Source organism: Athalia rosae, chromosome 2 (genome assembly GCF_917208135.1).
Source record: "Athalia rosae chromosome 2, iyAthRosa1.1, whole genome shotgun sequence".
Classification (NCBI taxonomy): Eukaryota; Metazoa; Arthropoda; class Insecta; order Hymenoptera; family Athaliidae; genus Athalia; species Athalia rosae.
Window position 1 is genome coordinate 8,216,932 of NC_064027.1, and position 27,089 is coordinate 8,244,020.

Here is a 27,089-nt window from a genome sequence, read left to right on the forward strand (position 1 = left end):
CTTGCGGGAGAGTTCGCGTATATGTCGGTATACCTGTGCAAGAAACATTGAATATGAAATTTCGACTCCGGTATAAGACAGTTACCGGAAACGACGTCACGCCGACGTCATTACGGCATCGAAAATCCGAATCTCTCGTTGCGATATACCCATATACCCAGATAGGCGTTCACGTGCGGGTAAGTATCGCGAAACGAGCGTATATCGCCGATGGAGGGCACTGAAAAATTCCTCCGATGTTTTTCCATGTAAATCAGTCCAGCCCCGTTACGGAATAATACAGACGAGGCGGAATCGTAAGCTCCGAGTAGCGCGGAATTGCTACTATATGACCCGGAGCCCGTCGTGCGATTATACCCATCTAGAGTTATAGGGAGTAACCCCGGGAGTCAACCTCAACCCGCGCGGCCGCCGAGCTAGGAAAAGAAATTTTCTGAGATGCGAGCGCGAAGGAGGAGGCTTAGCCAAGCGAACGTTGCTAATTTAGATTGTATCGCGTGAGAAACAGGAAATGACGAAATATCCTGAGCGCTGACTTACACCGACTACGGCCCCTGCCCGGGGAGAACTCTGCCTCCGAGTTGCTGCCTCCTGCCTCCTGCCACCTCGTTCAACGTGCCCCGTTCCTTCGCACTCCTCCGCGACCTCACCAGCAAACACGCGAGGAAGACCTTCGCAGCCGTAGTTATTACAAGGGGGACCGTCGACACCCGCTGACGACCTTCTCACGTACCGGAAAACCACCTTCGGTCCTCGCAACTCCGGAGGAAAATGAAACGTCGCGTTATTACCGAATATATCTCACCCCCTCCCCCCCCCCCCGCAGAGGTTCGAAAAATGCTTAGTTATTCGTTATATATTTTCATTGTTGTTTACTCATGTTTTCTTCTATAGGCGCACGAAGGTGCAGAAGCTTTCTCGCATATAGCATCGCGCCAACCCCCGTTAGCGGAAGACATAAACGTTACACTCCTGAGAACGGATGTGGATTAGCCTCGAGTAGAAAAGAGCGGCTCGAATCAAGATGGCGAGGCAGTGATTTGAACGCAACGGCAGGAAGAACTCGCCGTATATATAACGTTGCGCGCAATTTGTACCCAAGGGTTGCTCGTATCGCAAGCTCGTTAGAGTTACCCCTCGAATATCGCGGAATGGAATAATTTCATGCCGTTTCTATTATTCGAAAAGATTCTCACCGATTCAGGGAAAATCGGTGCTGATATTGTAGAACGACGTCAAAGATTTGAAAGTACGACGTGTGAGTTGCGACGTTGCTCTTAATTAAAAGAGGTAATTGCTCCGTGTAGTACAGTTCACGCTTTGGGCTTTTGCACCAGATATATACGTTGATAGCCGGGTATATACGCATGTTTCCATAAAAAATTCAAGTTTTTGATCCCATGTGATGCCTCTATATTATAACGTGTGTACACAACGCGAATATAGAATTACAAACGTGCCTCGCGTATATGAGCAGCGGGCAGAATTATGGTAAGATATAGTCGCGGGGTTGTCACCGTGACAGACGTCGTATCGCCGCCTGTTATCTATGATTCAATCGTGGCTGATTACATGCTACCTTAAAGGTCGTTGGTTCTCCGCTGTCACCGTTATGGCCATTGTCTGCCACGTTGCTTTGGTAAGAGCTGTCAAAGGCACCTTGTCACAGTTGCAAACACGAAGTGACATGCAACTCAGATGCAGGTACAACGATATTTAACGCTTGTTAATTTTCTAAAGTATTGCCATAGCCACATTTTAACCGCAACTGGACTCTGCGGAGTACTTTCTCAAAGTACCTGGAAGCCTATGAGGTCCGGAGACCCGGGTAGAAAACTTTCGAATGACTATCGACGGAGAAAAAGCGAACGAAAAAATTTTCGTCTTTTCTCTCCGATGAGGGGGTAGCAAAACGTCGAAGGCGTTTCGAAAGACGTCGCCGTTTCAATAAAAATGTCGACGCTGTCGCAGCGTTTTGCACAAGTTGAACATGGAAGTTGACGCACGTACATACGTATGAAAATACGAGCGTGTGCGGAGTACGTAATAAAGCTCGTACAAGTTGAATTTCATTTCCCCACGACTTACTTCCCTTCTCGAGTGAAGCGACGCGCCTCGCTACGACTAGGCGACTCTTAAATCTCTCACCTGTGACCCGAGCACAATGTGTGACCGAAAGGCCAGGCCGCTACGTAGGGAAGGGTTAAGAAACTCTCGAACTAAAGTCCCTGCACCGGAAGTGGGGGCCTTGCTTTCTGGGCTAATAACCCTACCCATACACCCACGCCACCAACACCCACAAACCGTACACGGACGTTCCATCCATACCCTGTTCCGCCTTATGTGCGCCGCAAACTCCTATAACTAACACTTGCGACCGGCGAACCCGTGAGCGACCCGGGGAGTCCGTATGGCACGCAAACGCGACTGTAATACGTACGAATATTGTATTCGCTTGCCTCCCCTCCCTCCCGTGCAACTCGCTCACTCTGCAATTATATTATAAATATACGTACAAATGTATAGCGACTGTCATGTGGAAGAAAAAAAATAAAATAAATTCCAAATCCAATCATTACCCTGCCCTGTACTTTTTTTCTCCTCCTTATTTATGTAAGACCTGCAGATGGTTCGGTAGCAGAAAATATCAGAAGATACGTGTACGTGGGTTACATACTTGTAAACGAGTTGGGGGGATAAAATTTTGCAATTATATTTATTTGCCGCGGTACAGTATTTTGTATAGGATGCGTTACCGAGGATTTAAAAGCTGACGGAGACAATCGAGACAACGATACATTTTTACTCGTCGGCGAAGAACTTCGTATAAGAAAGCATTTCCGGAGCCATATTTATACGGCTTTTACAGCTGAGATTGACGCGCTGATATCTGTATTCTATGAACTACATATCATTCCGGAACACCTTGGGCATCCATTCAACGAATGTGCAATCTACAATTGTAGAATATAATGCGAACGTACGAAGAACACACGCGTGTGCGTCGACTGATGAAATAACCCCGTCATCGACCACCCACACGAGCTGAATTTTATGCTCGTTTCATTTTTTTTCTTTCTTTCTTCATTTTCTTCTTTACTCGAAATGTGGAATAGAACTATTAGGAACAACTTCCGAGCTGTTTCAAAGCCGTAAAATAATAAGCGCGGTCCGCGGCATTGTGTAACCTGCTTCGTTGAATCGTTTTGCTGGTCGTTTCGGTTGAAGCTCGCTTTTAATTACGTCGAGTACTTTACACTCGCGGATTTTATCCGATGGCTTTTCAAATCCCTTACGTACCTGCGATATTCGTTCGAAGGAGGTCAAAAAGGATCGAAACCTCACGCCCGATATATACCTGCAGCTCTGTACGTATAGCTTCATGGATGAAGAGGAGAAAAAAAAAGAAAATAAAAAAGGGAAAAGAAATAAAAATTCTCACAAGTCACCGGTGGGTATAGGCTTCGTCGTATCTGCACAGTTCCTATGGCTTTTCGAACGCTCTCGCGCGGGTTCTAGTCTGCAGGGGCGAAGCGCGGTCCCGTTCTTCTTAAATCACGCGAGTCGTTCGTTCGTTCCTTCGTTGGTTGGTTGGTTCGCTCTCGAACGAAAGGAAAGACCAAGTCGTATTTTCTGTATAATGTACCGGGAGGAACGATGCCATTCTGAAAAAGTTTGGAAAAAAATAAAATTTCATCGAAGACGGAATTTTTTCTTTTCTTTCAAACGGCGTTTCGAACTTTTCTCAGCAGAAATCTCGGCGTCGTTTCGTAATCGCGGTGTTTCTGAAAATGAACAGACGATGTTCGAAAAGATGTCGGAGAATGCGGCGAAGGTGTAACAAAAACGTCCGGTGTAACGTGCTTGGGAAATTCAGTCGAGGCCCCCAAAAAGAGCTGCTTCCAATTTCAATCGGCCGGCGTGACCCTTGGCTCCATTAGCTCCGGTTGTTCGTCATCAACCGTCGTCCCGCTTTATGCCTATAACTGAAACACGGGTGAAACGATCGGAGAAGCAGCTGTGGCGTGGTCGACTCGGAATTCCGTGGAATCACGAAATCGAACGGGTATCTTCATCTGAAATGAAAGAGCTATCGCCAAGCGAACATTCTACGAAAAGTAAAAGAACATTTTGTACACACTGCGGAGCTCGTGCGATGAGGTCGCGGGCACCGGCGGCTTATGATCGAAGATCGGTAGAAGATCGGTAGGAATTTAGCGAAGTCATTGCTCAGCGGGTGGCAACAGCGCGAAGCGCCCCTCGTAAAGTATCGGAGAAAATTCTCGAGTTGTTCTCATTTCACGAGGGAAACGCGCGGATGTCTGGTGTGTAAGGAACCGCTAAAATGGTGTTGACTCTTATCGAGGGATCTAGAGCGGTGATCCAAAGGAAGCGAGAGGAACGCGCGGTGGCTGGCGGATCGCTTGTGTCTGGAAGAAGAAAGAGGTCATCTAGGTTCGCAACGCCGGGTAAACTCAAAACTTTCATCGTAATGAGACGGCGGATAAAATGACAAACACACGCGATATTTATAAAGGATATAAACTATAACGTGCCGAGGCATCGGGAATCACCTCTGCTCGACGAACGCGCCGCTACCGTTATGAACCACCAACAGCGGCAGCTGTGCTATCAACCAGAGCAAAAGGTGCTACGGTTCAGTTTTTATTTTTCAACTGTATCGTACAGAAGAGATTTGCCGTTCCACTCCGTGATTTCAAACTTCCTCCTCTTTTTTTCTTCTCTCTTCTCTTCTTCTTCTTTTTTCATATCTTACGGATGTATCCTTGCAGTTCACCGTGTCCGGGCGACGTGCGGCTAACAATAAATAGGAATTTTTTTTTCCAAAATCTATTCCGTATCCACACACGCCGGTGTTACATACATGTCTGGTGCATTTTCAGCTGGATATTTAATGCGATAGGATAGTTTTGATAAGGTTTCATTTAAATGATCGTACAATGGCTGTGAATTTACCAAGGATTAACCGTTACGGTGTTGTTCGGATACCCATGTTACTACTTTGTTACCGATTCTGAGTTGGTAATAATAATGAGAAGGCGGAAAAATGTACCGCGTATCGTAATTAACCGAGAAATTAAAAGTCACCTTTAAGCTTAATTACAGTTACCCAACTATCCCCATATATTATTTCTCGAAATTTACTAATTGAGTAATTACGACGCGTAATCCTTATGAAAAAAAAAAAAAAAGAAAAAGAAAAAGAAAAACACAACAACCTCCTGATTATCTAAGCGTGGGAACCGCGAATAAAAACGCGACGTACAACACGCCCCCGTCTATACCTTCAAGACGCGCCGCGATGAGCTGGTTCACGCCACCACATATAATCAAAATAACGAAAAATTCACTATCCACGTCGAGCTCTAATTTAATTTACTCCCAAGATAACAGGCCGCTTCCCTGGCTTCGGAACAAGCGTCGCTACCTACACACGCTCGGGTCGTGTAACCTGCATTTTTTACCTCTTTTTTTTTACCGTACCTACGTATACCGGATTTTCGACGCGGTAGAGCATCAAATGAATCATAAAGGTGTTAATTGCCAACCGCTTCCACTTGATACGCACCGTACTTTACGTCGGTGCAGGCGGCAGTAGCTTTCATAACGCCACTCTTCGATCATCCTGGAAAACTCTGTTACTTGTTTCACGGTTGCCACTGCTATAATTCTCTCGAGATGTCTTACATCTCTGTACACGTTTGTTATTACACTTTGACATTAACTACCGTACAGTACAATTTCTTTAGCTATTAGCACACCGTTTCATACGTGTACGCGAGTAAGCGGTGGCAAAAATCCCTTCGAGTGTTTCGCGTTTTCCTATTTTTTCCTCCGACGTCGGAAAGGTCGATGCGTTCGACGTTGTCCGGACAAAAGCTGAAAATCATCCCTCGGATTTTTTCAACCGACATCCATTTATTTCACATTTACCGGCAGGAGTTATCCGCTACTATCTACTCCGCGGCACGGTCTGAGGTTCTTTGCGGGCTAACGTACGTATACCTATACGTACCTTGCCAGCAGCTATTGAGTGCGCTGTTTAATTAACTAAATGCAGCATAGCGTCCGATAAACGGCACGTATCGGCCATAAACTTTCTGCCGCCTCCAACATTGCTGATAACACTCTATCGTTGCTGTTTTCTTACCTAGTATTATACCTACTCCTTCGACGGTCATGCCTACACATACTCGCTTCTCTACGTATACATATGACTTATACACGATATGTGCACGTACGCCTATGTACCTCGTTCGCCATGTGCACAGACGCTCAACACTTGGAAAAAAAATAAATAAAATTGAATGAAAAAAAAACAAAAAATAAATAAATAAACTTCCTCCACAAAGGCGAGCTGTCCCCGTAACCCGCAGGCAAATGTACGTACATACGTACCTACCTACCTATGCTAGCTATACACTGACCAGCCGACCGACCAACCGGCGTGATCTACTTCTCGTTAATTAAGATTAAAAATCACAGCCGTTTTTCCTTATCGACATATTTGTATATAAGTATACCTGTAAACATACCATATTCGATATCGCGAAAGCGATCTGCGGAGATGTATCATAAAAAAATGGACGTTCTAAATGCTCTGGGGTGTAATAAGTAGATTTTCACCGATTCGAACGAGAGTCGGTGCACCCTCGTTCAGTTTCTAAAGTGGCTGTGGAGAATCGAGAAATTCGACTCCGATGGGTGCGGCTGTTTTTTTGCTTTTCAGTCATCCTAAAAAGAAGAAGCTTAAAAATTCTCTGAACAGTTTGAAAAGCAAACTTTCAAAAGATCCTGCGGGATAGTTGGCTGAGTTTCATCGATCCGGATCACGGAAAAAGTTTACCATTCTAAGCGAAATCGGTGATTCTGTGGACACCCCGTAGGTTCAACCTCGTAGATGGTTTTGAGTCGCGCAATTCCCTCGCGGGCGGGTAAAGTCGAGGCTTCTGTGTGCGTAACGACCACGCACGGGATGCGTCTTCGGTGCTGGAGGTTGTTGGCGGTCGACTCGATTTCGCCGCCACAACACAGGGGACAACCTCCTTCCCCCCCCCCCCCCGTCCCCCCCTCGCCCCTCTATAGGATAGCAAGCAGGCAGGCAGGCAGCCTCCGCTGGGGAGACAACGTTAAGATTTAAGACTCGGAGATGGGCCTATAAACATTGCCTGGTCCAGCCAGTGTTTGCTTCTGCCTCCTTCGCTTCTGTTCGCTGCGGCTCCCCTCTCCGGACTTGAGAGCCATCGGGCGCTGCAACATCGAGAACTTATAACTATGCGAAGGTCCGCACTGGAGCGGGTCCATCGATATTTCGGTCGACGCATCTAATAGGTATTCGCGGATGGGACCCGCGTCCGTTGACGTTTGGCAATTAAAACTAGTGACGCGGGGGTCGAAGGAGACACCCCGGCGGTGAAAATTACAGAATCGAGAGAGAGAGAGAGAGAGAGAGAGAGGCAGCTGCGCTCGCGGTGAAACTCTTTGCAAAACTTAAAACTCGGGCATCGCGACGTCGTTGCGAAGGACGAGGGCGGCGGCAACGGCAAACGGCAAACGGCAAGCGTCAAGGACCAGGGTGTCCTCCGCGTTCTCCTCCGCCCCAACCCTCTCCTCCGACGGTCTCTCCTCACCAACTTATTTATTCCCTTCTCTGTCGCTGCCTTCCTTTCTTTTCTTTCTTCTTCTTCTTCTTCTTCTTCTTCTGCTTCTTCTTCTACTGCTTCTTCTTCTTCCTCCTCATCCTCCTACTACTCGCCCTTTTCTTCTTCTTCTGCTTCTTCTACCTCTTCTTTCTTTATTTCTGTCCTTTTGTCCGTTTTCTGCTTCCGCAAACGACAGCCGCTTATTTATACCAGTCTTTGCATCGCACGGGAGCGCTTTTGCGTTGACTCGCTCGCCTATACAGAGAGAAACGGAGACGGAGGGATAAAGTCTAAGGGTTCTTTCACACTAAACCTTATCCCCATTTCAACTCGCCGGATGGCCTGTTATTTCAACTCTGACCTCGTCAAATTACATTTCCAATAAATATGGCGATACTACACTTTGGCGATCGCCGAACCCCAAGACCCGAGTCTTCTCTTTGTTGAACATGACGAACGCGAAATAAAACCACATCATTATGCCTTTAGAAATTTTTTATCATTGCAATTTGCGACTTTTCTTTCAAGAATGGCCCATCGCACGTCGTATCCTGCCAATCATTTGACCACCTCGGCGCAGCTCGGAGACATAAGTCCGAATGAACTGTCGAACCGGACAATTCGCATTTCCAGTAATCAGTTGTCAACTCGGTGACGACTATTCAAAATCTAACGCAATTTCAGCGGAATTCCGCCGGCGTTGAATTCACGTAAAATTTCGGTGTGAGTAACACCTAAATGTACATAGGTGCGGTAGTGCGGTTCGCACCGAACGGAGCACGCTTTACAATTACAAGGGGTGTTCAAAAAGTTCTTTAGCCTTCTTATGGTTTCAATAATAATCAAAGAATCCCTCGACTTGGAGCCCGATCATCAAACTAATGATACAATCTCCCCGCGCGTATAGTAGCCAGCTTCTATGCAATTAGCGGTGAACAAGTCAAAAATTTATCACCGGGTCTATAACGGACGCTCGGATCTCGACACGACCGGCACATCGTCGCTCCTGCTGCGGTAATCGTTTACACTTGACGTTGAGTTTTTGCGATAGGCGTACGTACTCGTCTTCCCGATTGCAGCGGACCTCGTGCCGGCGTACGTACGTACGTACGTACGTACCTTACATACCGTATAAATTCGGGAGCGCCGGATAGCGACTGCCGGTTATTTTCAACGCTGAGTAAAAAACCAAGGATTTGCACGGATCTCGAGTCTCGGTAATTTTTACGCAGCGGTCGGTAGTCGCCGCGGTAGCGCTCCTCTTCGGGCAATAAGAATCGCGCACCCTTATACTCGTGTCCGTACCATTGCATCGCAACTCTTTCAACCTATTTGCATAGGGGATATGCACGCAAAATCTGGACGCGATAGAGCCCTCGGGAACTTCACGACTTACGCATTTTCCAGCCAATAAATATTCCCCGCAACGTTAATCGATTGACATTCTGAATCGGGCGTACAGAACAAGGTATGTGCGGAACGAGTAACTCAAACAGGGTTTGGATACTATGTAGACTACAATTATAGATAAGCTTGAAGAATTTCGTGTCACACTCTGCCGCGGTTATATAATAATTAAGTCTTTCGATCAAGATTGATGACGTCCGGAGTGTGTTTTATTTATCAACTTTCGGAGCCTCTTGGAGGAAAAAAAAATTTCAGCTTTCAACGCGGTTTTGCTTACGCTAGCTATATAGCTAGCACTCCGGACGTGAAGTAATTAAAAAAATTGGTGCGAACGAGGTGGAGCTTGCGAGGCTTCTGGAAGTACATCGCGAAACTCGAACGAAGGGTTTCGTCTTCGAATGAAATATAATTGAGCGTTGGATCGATACGCGCGGTTTGCAAAAGTCCGGAGAAAAGTTTGGAAGGTGGAATCCAGTGTTCCTAGACCCTTCAAATAGTAAAAGGGGATCTGCCGAAGTTAGTCGCGCGCGCGCGCGCGCAAAGCTGCAGACCGAACAAATAAATGTTGAAAAACAAGAACAAAACCGACATTATGTGGCATTTACATACAAAGTATGTCAGACCTGCGGACCACGGTATAACGTAGTATCCGCGGCTTTCGCATACCCTGCCTTCCAGCAGACCGTCGCCCGCCTGCATATATACCAACGTTTACGCTATCCTGCGCCACGCGGTGCGGCTGAACGTAAAAGGGAGATCTAAAGGCAGGAGCATGGTGAAACAAAAAGAAAAATTCGAGTTTATATCGAGGCGGACCGCGACGACGGACACACACGCAAAACGAAGGATACCCAGTGTCTCTAGTGTCTCTGCTGCTCCCGCGGCTCCTGCTCCTGCTCCTGCTCCTGCTCCTGCTCCCGCCTTGCAAACTGCCTATCGGCTACTTGCCAGTAATGGCTCCGAACAACCCTCCGTTTGTTTTTTGCCAACTAATCTCGCGTTGACGCAAAAGCTGCGAGAATAAAAATATCCTGCGTTCTTTTTTAAGGAATATATTGAATTATCTTCTTTTGAAAATTTCATATACATTTCCGTACGCAAACCATCAAGGAGTAGCTGAATCGGAACCGTCCGCATTTCGAGTAATTTATTCCTATGCAATTTCGTTAACGTAGTCATACTTCTTTTACTTCTGAATAGATTTGAGGAATGTTTCCACACGGCTATGTAGGTACAACGATCTTAATTAGCAGAAACCGGTGTTACGTTCGTGAGAATAAAACAGCACTAACGGAGATGGTCTCTAAATTACTAAGAGATTTGAGAGGAGCTCATTACGAAGCGCGGATGTAGCTGATGTTTCTTATTTCAGATTTATATAGCGTCCAATAACCGTTATTCGATGCTTTCGTTTATTTTGAATTTTGAAATTGCTCTACTTGTCGGGATTAGTTTGCGCTTAAAGCCACCGCTAAATACTGTTCCTTGCCGCGTTTGCAGCTTTGAGTTTACTTTTGCGTTCGCGAGCTGCCACCAGAGATTTATGCGTATGACCGATCTTATTGCATACTGATGCTGTTATATCTAAGGGATTTTTAATCTTATGTTAAAACATTTATTCTTTACCGAATTCGCCGACATTTGTGAATCCGGGAGGCCAATGCAAGAATCCGACTAAGGCACGTAGCTCGTAATATCAAGTTTTCCGATAATTCTAAATACCTTACCAATAGATGCTCGTGTGGTACTAGACGTAGCAGAGTTGCAATATCCCTCGCGTCCAACGCTCGAACAACGATATTTAAGGAAAGATCAAACCTATGCTTGTTTTTAAATCAGCGTTAAGGGTAACTCTAGACCACCGGAATTTAAATCAACGGTGAGATCGCCTAGAATAGGATTTGGAGGTGAAGGTCAGCATCTACAGAGTATTAAAATTCGATGTTTAATTTCAGGCAACTATTTTCATTGACATTATTAATATTTATTGTACATATTTCCGCATAACTTAAAACTATTTAGGCGAATCCCGAACGAACCTGAGAAAAATCAGTTTTTCGGAGGCGATGTTTTATTGATGTACACGAGATACCCCTTTGTCGAAAGAACGCCTCGACATTTTACATGGACTTGATATCGCGTCAGCCAATTAACGTGAACACCCTCGCCAAAAATATCGTCTACAACATTTTGGGGTAAGATTTCTGCAACGTAAAAAGGCCGAATTAATCAAATTGAGGCACTATCAGACAATGAATGAAAATCAGCGGAATATCCAACGTCAGTCTGAGAAGATGAATGGAATGGATAATTATTATTCGGCTAAGAACAGATGAGACATTCACTATGAATTATTACTCACGACTTGGGTCACTGTGGGTTAGTAGTTGGACCTCATTTTCTTTTGTGAATTCTTGTAACGCAGGTGGTACGACACAACAAGTAGCCAAGTTTATTTGTACAATATTGGGTTTTGTCTGGAAACAAAATAAATTCTATGAATTTATGAACAAAAATGGATACTATCAAACTAGCTGGTATTGTCCTGTATGCGTGATTTTTTTCCATTACACTTTATTCCTAACAGTTAACTGGCAAATCTTATGGACAAGTTATGAGTTAAGACTCAAAGTAAATTATAAATTATAAGCCATGAGACACTGAATACTGAGTAATATTAGAAAGCAACTTGTAAGCACATGGCTATAAATCTAAATCTTCCATTCTCATGATATGGCAGCATTTCCTGATCACATAGATATATTCGTTTTTGACCATTTAAACCGTAACTCCTTATTTTGCTGTCGTACAGTATGCATGCATTATAACTTTTAGGTAGATGTGCAAAGGTCTCTCACGAATAAACTAGTAATATTATATACTGAATATGATAACTCACGTTTGCCCACTGAAACAGTTGTATAAAGACCTCGGTATCAACATCACTGACTCCAACTGAGGATAACTTGCCAAGTTTGACGTATTCTTCAACTATGGTCCAGAGCGACTGTAGTGATGCAAGGGCATCGTCTGTACTTGTATTGTTATACGCTATTACCAGTGAATCGATAAAATTGGTCTGCAGGACATCAAAAACTGAAAGAAAATCTTATTCTTGTTAGACATCAGAAATCATAAATATTAAAACTGTGGAATTCAACAAATTGGCTTATCGATGACTTCAGACCTTGGTCTAGAGCTGCCTTTAGGGATTCACTTTTGGGGCATGAAATGAAAACTTTGACAGCTATTTTCAAACCTATTCGTTCAACATCCTTCACGCTTACATCATGTTGGCCATTTATCTGCAAAATTAAAAATGAATTAATCATTTTTTAACCCACCACAGTGATAACATTCCATTTGAAACTTTTATCAATAACTTAGAGATATGTTCAACTTGTTTTATTTGTATTAAGTAATCCACAAAGAATTTTACATAACTATATGTAAACTTTGTATTGATTTCAATGTAACTCTGTACAGAAATGACGGAGTGGTGGACTTATGATCCATCGACTTTGTGAGAGTGTACAAGCAAGATATTTTAGAGGTCTTAAGATGAATTAATACTTGCATTTCTTGATGCGTCATCAGGGCTTTCATGATCTTTCAAGGTGATTTTCAGTGTCTCGATAAGCTATAAAGTGTTTATCTTTGATTAGATCGATTTTGATAACAAAACTCATAAGGATCACTTAAACATAACCTCTATCCAGGTAACCTATGATTAAGGTGTCACAGGATTTAAACCATTAACTTACAGTTTTTGTAACTAATTACAACAGAGTAATGCATGTTTCAAATTCTCTTGACCCACCTCATCACTGGGGTTCAGTCCTGCCTTTTTCTTCACCTCGTTTAAGGAAAGAATGTTACCTGTGTTGATTAGTATATTATGAGATAACATGATAGATGGATTGGGATGTGGATTATATGATTATTTCCTGTTAACGCGTATTTGATTTTAAGGTATAAAAAAAAAATTGCACTTGACGTTCGACTCACTCACGTTACGATGTGAGATGCAACGCAGATGTAACTATACTAACCACTACCGCCTAGCTAGACTTCAGTCAACGCTAGAATTCAGAATCCTTGTATACCAATGACACACTCATAATATATTTATTTAGACATGATGTAAATCATAAAACAGGTGTCAGCGAGATAAAACGCCATGTAATACACACACGTCATGACAGTTCTTCTGAACTGTTCTGTGATTGGCAAATAAATAGCCGCCCTAAAAAATACCACCAATCACTCGAGAATCAACGATTTGAAGTCGAAGGCCGCTACGGTTACCGCTACAATTAAATCTCCCTTACGTGGTGTTAGTGTCAACGCATTGTAGGTCTGGATTGTTGAACAAGATTCAATAAAATAGATATTATAGCTAGAATATTATTTCCCACATTATGTTTAGGTGTATCTGAGCTTATAATAGAGCTGGGTACATGTAACTATTTACATTAGTATACTGCACATGTGTATTAGGGTGGTCCTTATTTGAGTCATTTTTTAATGTTGTTGCTCCCCATAGCTCAAATGCCTGCAAACGAATAGCAAGAGATGCTCGCGAAAGTTGGAGCTTGCAGCTCAATTCTAATTATAAGTCAACCCCCGATGCCTTCGAATTTTCCCATTTGAATAACCTGCGGTTTTTGAATCTTGATGGTAATTTTTTTGCCTCTATTACTGTGTTGCTCCAAATAATCCAAAAATTGCCAAATCTCTTATCTATATCAGCAGATAATCTACGAAATTTTTGTGGATTTTTTTTTAACAAATAATCGTTGAAGCTGTAGATGTATGATGAATATCTATCTTAGATAGATTATTGATAAAGAAAAGGATGGCTGAGATTGATCCCTTTTTTCAGATCACTCGAAGTTTGTCGTAAAAAAGACCCATTTTCAAATGAGTGTAACTTCGTCGAAGGTGAACGGATTGCAATGAAAAAAATTGGGATTCGAAGTTCAAAGCTTTGTCAATTTCAAAACTGTCATCCTGAATTTGGTTTGTGCACAGTTTTTTTTTTAAGTTTTCCAGCTTTAGAGCCGTGTACATTGTGCGCCCTGTTTTGAAAGATTGCACGAGGATAGCTTCATATGGATTTTGTAATTTTGGCTTGAAAACTCCCCTCCTAAATGCTTTTTCGTCATTATCTTGCAATTTTTTGTTACCGAGTATTTCGTGTTCGAATCGTTGCCTGCATTCTCGTAAGACGGTGAACGTGTGTAGATCAAGGACTCAATAATCTACGTGGATTGCGTGATCTCACATTGTCAAAATTGTTATCTAGAAGTGGACAATTAGGCGATAGTAAAGTATGCGGGATCTATTTTGGCTAGTCATTAAAATTCGAGATAAGGTAACACATCTATGGTAACACGAGATTTCGGATGAACATGAGATCACCGCACGAGCACTCAGGTACCCGTAAAAGTGTCGTCAACTTGTGAAAGTGCAGTCAACAGTTCAAACACGAATTACTCGGTAACGAAAAATCGCACGATGATGAAAAAAAAGCATTTTGAAGGGGAAGTTTCAAGCTGCAAAACATGAATGACACCACCCTTGTGCAATTTTTTTTAAGCATAGTGCACGTGGTACAAAAAGAAAGAAAAAACGCCGAATCTCCGCATTCATGGCTTCAAAGCTAGAAAACTTCAGAAAAAAACTGTGTGAATATCAAATTTCGGATGTCAGTTTTGGAGTCATAGCTTCAAGTTTCGAATCTCAATTTTTGTCATTCTGATCCGTTAATTTTCGACATTCATTTGAGAATGGGGCTTTTTTACGACCAAATTCGGATGATCTCTTAGATGTTGTGCGCAATGTATATTGACCCATTCCTGAGCTTGCCAACGAAACACAAGATCTCAATGATTATAACAAATATCTTTTTAGGGATTTCGCTGCGATATGACCTGTTGCATGTTTGAAGAATGACTTGCTTGCCACGCAAATGTGATCTATGATGTGATCACCAATATTTATAATTTTGCCAGTCATGGCAGCGTTCTGATCATGAGTTCCCAACTCCGTAATGGACAACGGTGCCTCCAGCCATAGCTTTCAGAGAATAATTATATTCCATAAATATTCACCCACTCATCAGTTGTAATTGAGGCCGAAAGACTGCCATCGGTTTTCTGTCAAGCAACTTAAATCTTTTCCAAATCTAGTCGTACTAGCGTTTAACTCGAAAAATCCGAAATTCGGAGTCCGAACGGTGTCAAGAATTCCTCAATGAGCTTACGTTAGCTGGCTCACGGGATTGGGAAACGGCGGCATATTACATATTTTAAGGGATATAAGTTGATTTGAATCCTGAATTTATATTTTTGGGATGAAGACACGTAACTGATGGCACGTACAATTTGCAACAGGTCTAATATTTTGTTTCCAAAATTGAAAAAATCACCTTTCCCTCGACTATGTGTGAGCAATCGCACGTTCTGATGATCCAAGAATAGTTCACAATCAGCTACGATGTTCACGTGATTTGATAATTTTATCGGAATTATCTAATTTTATCACACGCAAGCTCTAATTTGGATGAGATCGTAATCAGGAATTGTGAACTCGTTGACTGAACTAAATCCTCACAATCAGCTAACGGTAAAATCATGCGACTTGTCGGTACGATAGGTCTCGCTCAAGTACCTGGAATCCAGCAGGCTAGCCCGTTGACTGATGATTGGTACTAACATCTATGGTACTACTAATCATCAGTCAACGGCTAGTCAGCCGTAACCTGCGCCTGCGGTACGGCTACTGGATTAACGCTGTTTGTTCTGCACCTGCGCAAAATTTAACTAGTTTGCCGAGCCTTCGTTTGGTGGAGCGACGCGAGTACAGGCCAACTAAGGGCAACGAATTCAGACTTACATCAGGTTTAAGCATTACGCGATCGTCGCGCATCTTAACCTGAAGGCTATATTGTATATTGTATTTGCAAGGAAATTTTTCTACGGACCTACTAACGCCAAAATTGTTTCGAAAATGACTCTCGACATTCCTGGGCTTGCTTATGCTGCAACCGTGGCCGCAGGTGGTATAATGGGCTACGTGAAATCCAGTAAGTTTGACTACTATGACCTGTAACTCTAAAGTAAAATTATCCGGTGCGGAATTGAACCTTTTTCTTTTTTAAAGAATTCAGTTTACCATCTAAAATAATAAGTGGAATCATTTTTGTTTGATGATTTTTCAATCGTTGGGTCATGAGTGCGAAGCGTATGTTTCGTTATTGATTCGAACTGTCTGCAGTCCGAAAAATATTATGCAATTTTGAAACACTATAAAATTACGATAACCAATAGATCTCCACATACATCTGAATCTCACCTACAAATATTTGTACGCAACCTAGTCAGTTTCGTGGATTATCATATGGATATATCCTAAACATCTCATGCAAATTAAATTGGCAGATTCAATTCCATCACTGGGTGCTGGTCTTCTATTTGGAACAATTTTGGGTTTTGGAGCCTATCAGACATCACAGAACCCAAACAACTATGGCGTTTTACTAGGAACTAGCGCTACTCTCGGTGGCATAATGGGTTACAGATTCTACAATACTGGGAAAATTATGCCAGCTGGTTTAATCACACTTATGAGGTGAGATATAATTTGTCAGTATTCTGCTGTTGTCCAGCATAAGGTATACCTTTTCAGCCCTGAAACTGTTGATGGAACGATATATTTTCAGCTCTGCAATGGTAATTCGATTGCTCATTAGGCATTTTACAGCCACAGTGACAGAAACAAAGCATCAGTGAATGTTTGAATATAATCTATCAACTTCATACTGTTTCAATTATTTTGTGGGTTGATGTGTCTGTTTTTTTTTACTTAGGTAATTTAATATCTTTTGTATGTAGTATAATTTTATTGAGAATAGAACAAACCTAATTTTCTCCAACACATTATGCAACCTCATCAACAGAAATATTCCTGTTCCTTGAGTAAAAACATTTTTTGCAGAGCTTTTTTTCGCCCAGTCGGGTTTCCATTCAAAGGCTGATTTTTCACCTGACTAATGCAATCAAATGTCAATTGAATCATGCATTCAATTGACATTTCGCATAATTTCGTACTCGCTCTTCAAATAGCTCTGAAAATTCAAATGTATGCATTAGACTCAGTCGAATGTTCGAAAACTGTACGATTTATTCGCGTTTTCCACATCTTTGCTGATGAAAAAACTTGACCGATAAAGGGCGACCGGTTTTTTCGATTTATCCAGAATTCCAGTATTGGAATCAATGAGTCTGCGATGGTTTTGAGCAGCTCATTCTGACGGTAGGTAGAAGAATAAATAACGAAATAAACAACCTAACACATATTTGAAACAGATCGCGAATCAGTAAATATAGTTAGCTGATTCGATATAACTAAAATCCATCAATTTTAATTAACAATTTTCTCTTTATTTTAAATCATATTAAACCATGAACCTAATTTTAGATCAGATTATACCTATATGATCTAAAATTTCTCACTTTCATACTGTCTCGACGATCTTCGCGATGGCATTGAGTGCTCTTACACAAAATGTACATCGTTCACGACCCTGACATGTGATTCCGAATGTAAACGCGTTTCTCAATTCTCGCGATTAGGATGAGCTTGAAATTGACGCAATACCGCATCGTTGGTCCAGTTTCAGATGACTCATGGCGAGTATGCTGGTCCAGACGTAATATCTGAATATATTTTGTTACTGTTTTCGTTCATTTGATAAAGATAAAACATTTCTCGTGCAAAATCAACGTCGTAATTCAACTTTCAACTACATTCTTTTCAATTGAGATTACGGTTGGGAGATGATCAAACAATATTCAACTATGGGTAAACCCTTGAATCGATCATCTATGTATATGTATATACTATAATTCTATGCTACATCTATAGCTGCTCCTCTTGCGAAGACTGAAGACATTTGTAGGTAACTGAATCCACCGGCACAACAATATTTTGATATTGTATGCTAACATATGTATTCCGTATAATCTAAACTTAAAATTAACGAAAATAAATTTAATTAGTACAGCGTATACTTAACGAATATAACAGATAATGCTTGTAATATGTACAAATTGGAATTCCCGGTTACGGAAGTCTCTATTTTCTGTAGTTGAATATTTAAGCTTCAATGTTTGCGACTTGTTCAGGGTCGACTCAATTTTCTTCTCTCTACCTATTTACGGTAGGCTAAAGTGCGAACAAATAAGCGAATCATGTTAATTGCCGTGACAATGATTCCAGATTAACATAGCAATATTCATGAATAATTCAACTCAAATTGAGTGATTTTCCGCACTAATCAACCTCCAGCTTTCGGAATGATCCCGAAATACCACCCAGACCTTCGCTTGTTGTCGTGCAGTTTTCCTTCGGCGAGATTTCGATGTACATGTCGTCCAGAGCTTTCAGCTCGTCTCGTTTTGCGCGTAAGGTCCTTTTGAAAGTTGCTGAATGGCAAATAATAAAACAGTTATTCTTAAAGATATCATTTTCGTACCTAAGTACGTAGTAGGTGATGTACACGGCTTTCTGCATTCGTAGAACCCATCCGCATGTGAAAGTTACTTACTCGGAATTGTTGCATGATCGAACAAAGCGGATAAAAAAATTACCGTAATTGCAGATAATATACTCACCGATCATATCCGCCATTGGGATTTCACCTCCGTATTCTTTTGGTAATATTTTAGCGTCGATGGCTTGTTTTAGTTCTTCAAGATTTTTGTGCACCTGAAATATCAAATTAGAATTAGAAGTGTTAGTTGGATGTTGTAATCTCTCTATTTCTGTGGAAATTATGCAACATCCGAATATGAATTTCATATTCATGTCTCCTGCTATGACGTCCGATGAAGTTTTACGAAACTGATCAACTTTCTTGATATCCTTGTTCATTCGATGCTGACATTTTGTGTAAAAATTATATAAAATGTTTTCCGAGCACCTGCTCAACAAGTCTTTTTTGAGTCACTCACCAAAACGCGCCCTTTGAGTTTGTCGTTGAGAAGCGAAACTGCAAATTCTATGATCTTCGTAGCGTAGCTTGGGATATTGATGAAATGAGTTTCCTTGTGTCGCATAGGTGTGCTGTTTTGGATGCACCTTAGCATATTTCTGATATCTGTCAGTGACCATGCGCTGAGATGACCCATCGTCAGTCCAGATTCATCGTTCACGTGGCTGTATCCGTGTACTTGATTTTCCTCTTCATCCATCAAAGTTTCAACCACCAAACTATGTGCTCGCGCCATTTGGGCCGATGTGAATTTGTACGGATCGAATCGTCCTGAATGATAATTTAAACGATCACTGATCGATTTCCTTACCTAATCGCAATTAACGTTCACGTAACGGTCAATGCTTACCGGCACACGAAAGGATGACCTGACGACCGTGATGGTCCCTTTGTGGCAGAGGCACCAGATATCCACTATCGATAATTGCCTCCATGGCAGGATCGTTGATATCCAAATTTTGGAACCAGTTTGGGTAAAGTTGTCTGATGGTGAGATACCGTTCGAGCATGTCCTGGGCCAAAGGTACGCTGAATTTCTTCGTTCGTAAAAATCTGAGAAGAAAAACCGCGTCTGTGCGGCAATTTTTTATCGTTGGGTGTTTCAGGACCCATTGTCTCAGCTGCTCTAAGGCGTGTTCCCTGGTTTTATCGTCCTCTCTGAGTTCCGTCCTAGCGGCAGTCTGCGTTTCCAAACTCAAACCGCACTCGTACTCCTCCACCGGTTGTTGTCCTCCCATCCCCATTTTCTGAAACGAAAGGTTGAAATTCCGAATATGGGGATAATAATTTTCGATATATTCCTCAGAATATTACGTCGGAAACAGGATGAGTTCGTTCGCGTCTTTCTCTAAGCTTAGGATGTAATTATCAGTTTCTATACTTCCTGATTGCCTATAATGCATAACTTTTCTGCCGCGCTATGTAATCATTTCTATATGCGGGAAGTATAATTTGAAATGTGAAAACGGGATAATATCGATGAACCAAACTACAATCTGCTTCCGTATATCACTCTCCAGTCATAATATGTTTGTGCAGTTTGTCGTGTTTTCGCCTGACAAATAGCGTGTCGTTTCAATCCTACGAAAACACAAAGGATTCTCAAATTTACGGTCGGCCTCGTCTTTGTTTTTCGTCAAGTATGCCCAGACGAATTGCGCCGTAAATGGATCTTTTACGAGTTCATCTTCTTCCAAGAATAAACCGCGGACAACGACCACGTCCGCGTGTATGTTATTTTTTACGATGTGTGAATAGAGATTTCGATGCCTGTACGGCGATAGCTTTCCGAATTCTCGTCGTGAAAAAATGCAAAACTCGGACATGATTTCGTATTCAAATTACCTCCCACAGTTGGTTGCGTAATACACCGACTATTAATTCATTACAAAAGCAAAAGTTCGTGACCACAGTTACCAATCAACTATCGAACGAAAATGAAAGTGCACACATCTGAACTCGCGGTTGTGTACAGATACGTGTATATTATAACTACCAGCTTTCTATTTGGACATTCAATCCAACACTGGATTACCCCGGAAGCCCGCATATGCAACGTCAACTTTATGTCATTTCAGACCGTCGCTAACAGGTTGAATTTCATATTCTTCCAATCCATGGGATGTAAATGCGGTTATTCAATTTTGAGTTCTCCGACTTCGGTGTCGTAACGATTTTGAATGAAAAAAATTTATGGCTACATGGTAACCCATTATTCGTTGTGCTATGTACGCTAGGTAAATTCGAACCGATAGACGCAGATAACTTTCAAATAAATCGTGAATCACCTTCGATTACAAAAGTTTTAATACCAAACGTTGAACGAAAAAAAAAATGTACTCACTGATTATCGGCAAGGACACTTCGCAGTAAACGAAAGTCAATTGATCTCACTTTATTTGGATGTGATCTGTGAAATTGTTGAGATTCTTTTCTTTTTCTTGTTCACGTAAATGTGGTAAATTCACAACCAGCCACAGGCTTTGTTCACCGAGGACACCGACGATGCACGAGAAAAAAAAATAATATATATTCGAATTCGATCGAAGTACACGGATATTGTACACCTGACAGATCTAAGATCAAAGTTTGGTAGAGGTGTTGATCGTCGTATGCCCAAAACCGAAATACTCCGTTCACTATGATTTCCCTCCAATTTAACTCCACCGGGCCGGGTCCGTTTGTCCCTCACCTGAATTTCGGCATTTCACTTTAGTTTCCCCTGATCACTAGGAAAACTTCTTAGTTCACGCCCACGGCTATGTTATTGTCTCTATCTATACTGCATATCTGAATACGTTTATGTCCGATACCAATTATTTATAAGCCTGTGAGTTTTGAAAGTTTCCTAACTGCAGCCTCGAATGCAAAGAAACTAGCAGACGTGCACCACGTCGCAGGATCTGCGTTCAACCGACATATAGAAAGACCTGGTAGATCCTTTGAGAAGATTCACTTTCTTCTCACTGCCTTCGTCTATTTTACTTTCACTCCGACAACCACTGCGGGGAGACCCTTAACCGCATCGCCGAGTAAGAAGGCCATTTTTGCCTTCGATCATAAATAATGTAAACCCACGCATGCACTTGAAACCTCGGTGAAATTTCTTCATCCAGCTTCGAAAATCCGCTTGACGATAAGCAGGGGTACATTTTAAATCTGATCGTCAGTTTACTTTGGATCTTTCAACTGAGTTTTTTAAGTCTTTGCTCAGGTCAATGCTCCAGTGAGACGTGTATTCAAACCGCGTGTATTTAAGCAAATGACAAAGTATCACCAATGAGCATGTATTAGGACTAATTTTTGCGGCGTGCATGAATCTCGTCCTAAATAATGACGACGGTGCAGGTCATTTTGTTCGGTAATGGGCTCAACTGGTATAATAAATCCACGCGTATCTGCAAAATTATGACCTTGTAGTAGCTGTATAATGCGTGACATACAATTGCGAAATTTATATACGAATCGCGATTCTCTCAGATGCTAATTGACGCTTCCAAATGTCTTGGGTTCGATCGAACAACTTGTGAAATCTGAACTTCAGCGAATGGTTCGCGTATACGGTACGGTTGTCAAATTTTTAACAGCACGTGTCGCGATGGGTATAATTGAATTAAATGAAAAAGAAAAATTAGAATACTCCCATGTAGAATTACACGAGTAGGTACCGTGTGTCTTGAATTTGGCAATGTTTTTTCGAAAATATTTATAACTATTTGCAAAATTATTATGGCTAATATTGACGCAGCTGCTCACTGCACATGAAATGTGATTAGCATTTTGACTTTGGTTTACAACAATAGATGAACAAAAGTGGGAAAAAAAAATAAGAAAAACAAAAATACGTACACCGAGGATAACGTGTTTTGCTACGAGAAAATTTTTACAGCCACAGGCGTTTCGACTTGAAAAATAGAGAATGTTTTTTCGAGGAAAATTTTTAGATAATAACCTGTTATTTCTCAAAATTTATTTTCACTTTTCTCGGGTGGCCACACGTAAAAATAACGAAGAGTTGACATAATACATAGGTATATACCCGGATTCTGTGCGGCTTTTTCAGTAATCTCAACTTCTCGATAATTCATTGAACTCGATGTCACGTAATGGGGTACTTTTCAACTTGATGCCTACAATTTTTTTTTCCTCGTCAATTCAGCCGCGCCTGCTATTCAAGGTAAAAATGTATAATTCAACAGGCAAACGAATTGTTATGCTAAAATATTGGCTGCTAGCGGTAATGTGGCAATGAGACGTCGGTCATACAAAATGTGCTTGGAATTCAAATGGCGTATGGTCATTGATCAGAGCGATCCTTTTGAAAGTACAGTTCATCTGACGAAAATCGGAACACAAGCGGAACAGAAGAGAAACAAAATCTCAGGACACAGAATCCCGAGTGTAACTTATACTCATGTCCCCTAAAAGTGTTCAGGTGTCAGATTTCATTAATCGGAATCTGGGTTCGTATAAAAAGTCTCATCCCTGTGGTAAAAAAGTCACGCGACTAGTACGGCGACTCATGACTATATTTTATAGTCCGAAACGGTTTCGAATATATTCACGAAGCTGTATATCCTTATTTGATAACTCCTTACGCTTAAATTACACGAGGTTACCCACTCGATTATACGAGTTGTGAATTGTAATTTCATTTGCATTAATCATGTGCATTGAAGTTGTTTAGACTCCCGAGTGTCATCGCGAGTGCCCATTTGACACGAGGACGTTTAAGCATGTGTTTTCGATAGGTATAGGCGGGAATATCCGAGCGCTCCAACTTTATTTGTCGTGTCCAATCGTCTCGATATACTTAGACGTAGAGTCAAACAAATCGGGAATTGAATTTCCGTCGCTAATATGGGAGTAAACATATCGTACGCGATGGGGAATACATGTGCAGGAATTCTGTGGAGTTGCAAAATATCCTCAGGCTAAGGTAGTATATATTTTTTTTTCAGCTCAGTTTTTTTTCCCTCTTTTATCTTGCCATCGGTTGGAAATTTGATTACTCAACACTATTGCGTCCACTTAATTACTGGACGACGAATATGCTTCACATGCATTTGCGGCGACTACTCGTAGACCATATTTAAGGCCTGCAGTAATTCACAGTGTCCATCCAAGCTTCGAGCCAGTCGCTGCAGTTCGTATTTCGAACCGCTGAGTCCCTTAATTGTACGAGGGAGGTTCGGATTTCGCTACAAGATTTACGGGACTTGAATTTTACCGATCGATCGTATCTTTCAACGGTTTCCATCGATTCGCAAATTTTGATTTGTTCGAATTGCTGCGAACCGAACTTAAAGTTGACTACGAAAGATCGACTCTTGCTCACTGAAACTCACACCGCGATAAAATCCTGCGACCTACTTCCACTTTTATGAGCTATTGCACCATTATTAATTACGCAAATCTGCAACAGGTATAAGTTTATTCAATTATTTTCCTTCACTAACCTTAATATCGAAGGTCTCGCGAGGTATCTAAATTTATAAAATAACGAGGGATCTATTTGACGTAATAATTAAGTAATCAATTATAACACTCGTCAAAGTGAAAGGTCGTTGCGGACAACGTATAAAATTTGAAATATCGTCCTCCTAATTGCTTGAAACATTAGCGTATCAGCTGCATTGAAAAAACTCTGTAAAAATGCGGTTCAAATAAAACTGATGAAAGCGAATATGTCAAGCACCGATTCCACGTGACCCGGGAACCAATCGAGCCGATGATGAACAACGTCGAAAGCAAAAGGCGCTCAAAATTAAATGAGGGGTGTGGTGCAGGGGTGGGATTTTTGAGTGCAGATATTTAGCGACACCTGCATATACGTGTGTGCAAAAAAAGAAATAAAGACTCACCGAAAAGTTTTAATTTGTTGAAACACTCGGGCCGAAAAACTGAGCTGATTTAGCTGTGACTGAAGTGGTTCTTCTTGAAATCTTCAACGCATGACTGGCGTAGCCTCTTCGTATACAACAATTAGTTGATAGCATTGTTGGTACGGTCGTAGTTCCCTCCAGGGTGTACGCGCATGCGTAAATAAAACCTTCACCTGGAGAGGACTACCTTTCTCCCCGGGCATGTATATTCGCCGTCGAACTCGTCCACCGATGCCTTAAAGTCCCTCTCGACTCTGCATGGACCACCGCCGCGGTACCACCGGTTCTCTCGCACGACCATATCCGCTCCATAACCAGAAATACATGGTAAAAAGTTTTCCGGCACGAAGTGAAAGGAGACCACGCTTGTAACACCGTTGGCGGTTACGACAGGGCGAAGGGCCGAATCCGGACCAAAGAAATAAAAAAAAAAACCAACAAACGTTCACCGACCTTAAAAAATACGCATGCCCTTGATTATGAGGTGTTTCGCGCAACCTGCGGCCCGAAGACCCGATTCCTCAGAGATCCTCGTTCCAAATTTCCTCGTTCGTTGGAACGACGTGGATCCTCTGTCCGATGACCTTTGAATCGGCGAACGATTTTTTTTAGTTGGGGTTGGGGAACGCTTTCCATCGACCCACTTGCTTCCTGTGAAACGTTAGAAAATCAGGAAACCAAGTTTTCGGGCAACGGATCATTCAGCAGTAGGTCATGCATGTGAGGTCCCTCTGCTGGGCAGCGTAACTGCAAGTACGAGGTCCCAGTATATGGATGGTATGGGGGGAACGAAGGTGGTGGTACTGGCATCATCACGACTTTCACCGCGGCATTCGAGCTGCCCGCTGGTTGCACAATCGGCTACGGGATTCTAGTTGGTAGCTTCGGGCTGTAGCATCCTGTTGGATACCCAATCTTTATTTTTAGGCATTATCAAAAGTTGCTCTCTCGAGTCCAACGGCATCTACGTGTAACCCGAACGTTTGTACATCGTTCGGGATCGAAATAGCTGAATTTCTTCGCTCTGAGAAGTGGAGAACGTAAATCAATTTTTGAAATTTCTCAAAACAGGAAAATGAAACGCATCGCACGCAAGGTGCGTGCGTGATATGGAGTACATGTCAAGATCGGATCGACGAGGATAACGTCCTGCAAATGATTCGATAATATCGATCGCTCGTGGCGCTTTCCGAATAAGTCGTTGATACGACGGTTTATTTAAAACAGCGGCGTCGATCGTTCGCGAATGTTTCGTAGCGCTCTTGAGCACTTTCACCGTTTAGCTCACCTGTAAAAAATTCAGTTCACTTTTCAACGCTCGCATTCGAACAATCATCGTTATGTAATATAATTTTATATTTACCAGCCTGCGCCTATGCCCGTACAGGCGCCGTTCTTCCAAGTAATAAGAAAGAAATGACGCCGTGTATCTGGAAAGCGGAAACGGACTCTACGTTTCTTCCGGAACTAATAAAAAAAAAACATGGTCTCGTCTTACGTAAATATAACACAAGCTCCTGCAAAAATCGGTTGAACGATCTCCGATTGAATTCAGATTCGTTAGTTCATCGAGCGATCATTTCATCCCGATGAAAGTTACTTACGAAATCGATTACAAATAATTTAGAAAATAGATGGATTGCCATGGGTAGAGTAAGTCGATCGGTCGTCGCAGTCGAAAATATGTACATACATCGTGAATTTGTGCATCTGTCGGAATATATCATGAATTGAAAATTGCAAATTGCGTTAATTCCCTGGAAGTGAAAGGCCCTCGCGTTACACAGGGATACAAATTGCAATATTGTACAGTAATTAGTTTAACTCGCCTGATTCGTGGAATGTGATGGAAACGCCAATAGGTATGTATCTACCGTTAGCAATGAAATTCAGTCAAGAATCCATACGTCCAAGCGTGACAATATTGTCGTGAAGTTTATTGGCGTGGAAAATTTCTCAATAGGTTACGGCGTACAAAAGTTTACCGTATATTTCACACGGGATTATTGCACACGGTGTCGATTATAACGATTCTGAAAGAAACTGCATAATTTAAGTCAAACGCTGATATTTTTTCCAACTCACTACTTACCGCCCACCACGCCGTATCCTCGCGTACATACGCCTATGCGGTGCAAAGCAAGTTATACGTTACATGGGTATACCTATGTGCACCTTCATCATCGACCACTTTCTCCGCGATGACCTTAAAAACCGGCAATGAATTCGAAAGAAAGTGCATCGCCCCTGCACCAACCAGCCAACTCAGCAGCGAAGGTCCTACAATGTAAAGTATGATTATCGAACGTACGGTATGTCGATTTTTAACGTTAATTGAAAAAATTAACTGGCCCCACGGATGCATCGGTGGAATCTCGTTATGTTTACCGATTACATGTGACCTGCAGACATTGTCGTTATAATGCAGCCTTGCGTGAACCTAGTACGGAAAATTTTATTATCTGTTTACGAAATACGCATGAGGACAAACTAATGGCATTGACGTGTAGCGTCGAAGAGGATCACGATTGAAATTTTAATCGATCGTTCGAACATTTCGAAGCATGTAATTCA

The 27,089-nt window shown here is 42.0% G+C and overlaps 3 protein-coding genes across 5 annotated transcripts; 1 reads left to right on the forward strand and 2 right to left on the reverse strand.

Annotated features, from left to right (window-relative positions):
• Positions 1-11,002: 11,002 nt before the first annotated feature.
• LOC105686635 (glutamate--cysteine ligase regulatory subunit) lies at positions 11,003-13,117 on the reverse strand. 2 transcript variants are annotated; one of them, XM_012401649.2, is made up of 6 exons: positions 12,892-13,117; positions 12,649-12,711; positions 12,259-12,376; positions 11,971-12,167; positions 11,434-11,548; positions 11,003-11,275 (listed from the first exon to the last, which is right to left on the reverse strand). In XM_012401649.2, exons 1-6 carry the CDS (start codon positions 12,979-12,981, stop codon positions 11,121-11,123), a joined length of 738 nt encoding a protein of 245 aa, XP_012257072.2. In that variant the 5' UTR covers positions 12,982-13,117; the 3' UTR covers positions 11,003-11,120. The 2 variants fall into 2 exon arrangements, with proteins under 2 accessions (XP_012257072.2, XP_048505230.1); XM_048649273.1 differs by lacking the exons at positions 12,649-12,711; positions 12,892-13,117 and adding an exon at positions 12,516-12,610.
• A 2,805-nt stretch (positions 13,118-15,922) lies between these two features.
• LOC105686627 (transmembrane protein 14C) lies at positions 15,923-17,012 on the forward strand. Its single transcript, XM_012401636.4, has 3 exons — positions 15,923-16,161; positions 16,517-16,706; positions 16,798-17,012. Exons 1-3 carry the CDS (start codon positions 16,086-16,088, stop codon positions 16,865-16,867), a joined length of 336 nt encoding a protein of 111 aa, XP_012257059.2. The 5' UTR covers positions 15,923-16,085; the 3' UTR covers positions 16,868-17,012.
• LOC105686621 (clavesin-1) lies at positions 16,956-24,710 on the reverse strand. Of its 2 annotated transcripts, none has more exons than XM_012401622.2 (5): positions 24,495-24,710; positions 19,481-19,877; positions 19,091-19,401; positions 18,752-18,845; positions 16,956-18,562 (listed from the first exon to the last, which is right to left on the reverse strand). In XM_012401622.2, the coding sequence occupies exons 2-5, from the start codon at positions 19,872-19,874 to the stop codon at positions 18,411-18,413; spliced, it is 951 nt and encodes a 316-aa protein (XP_012257045.1). In that variant the 5' UTR covers positions 19,875-19,877; positions 24,495-24,710; the 3' UTR covers positions 16,956-18,410. The 2 variants fall into 2 exon arrangements, with proteins under 2 accessions (XP_012257045.1, XP_048505229.1); XM_048649272.1 differs by lacking the exon at positions 24,495-24,710 and adding an exon at positions 20,975-21,273.
• Positions 24,711-27,089: the final 2,379 nt, after the last annotated feature.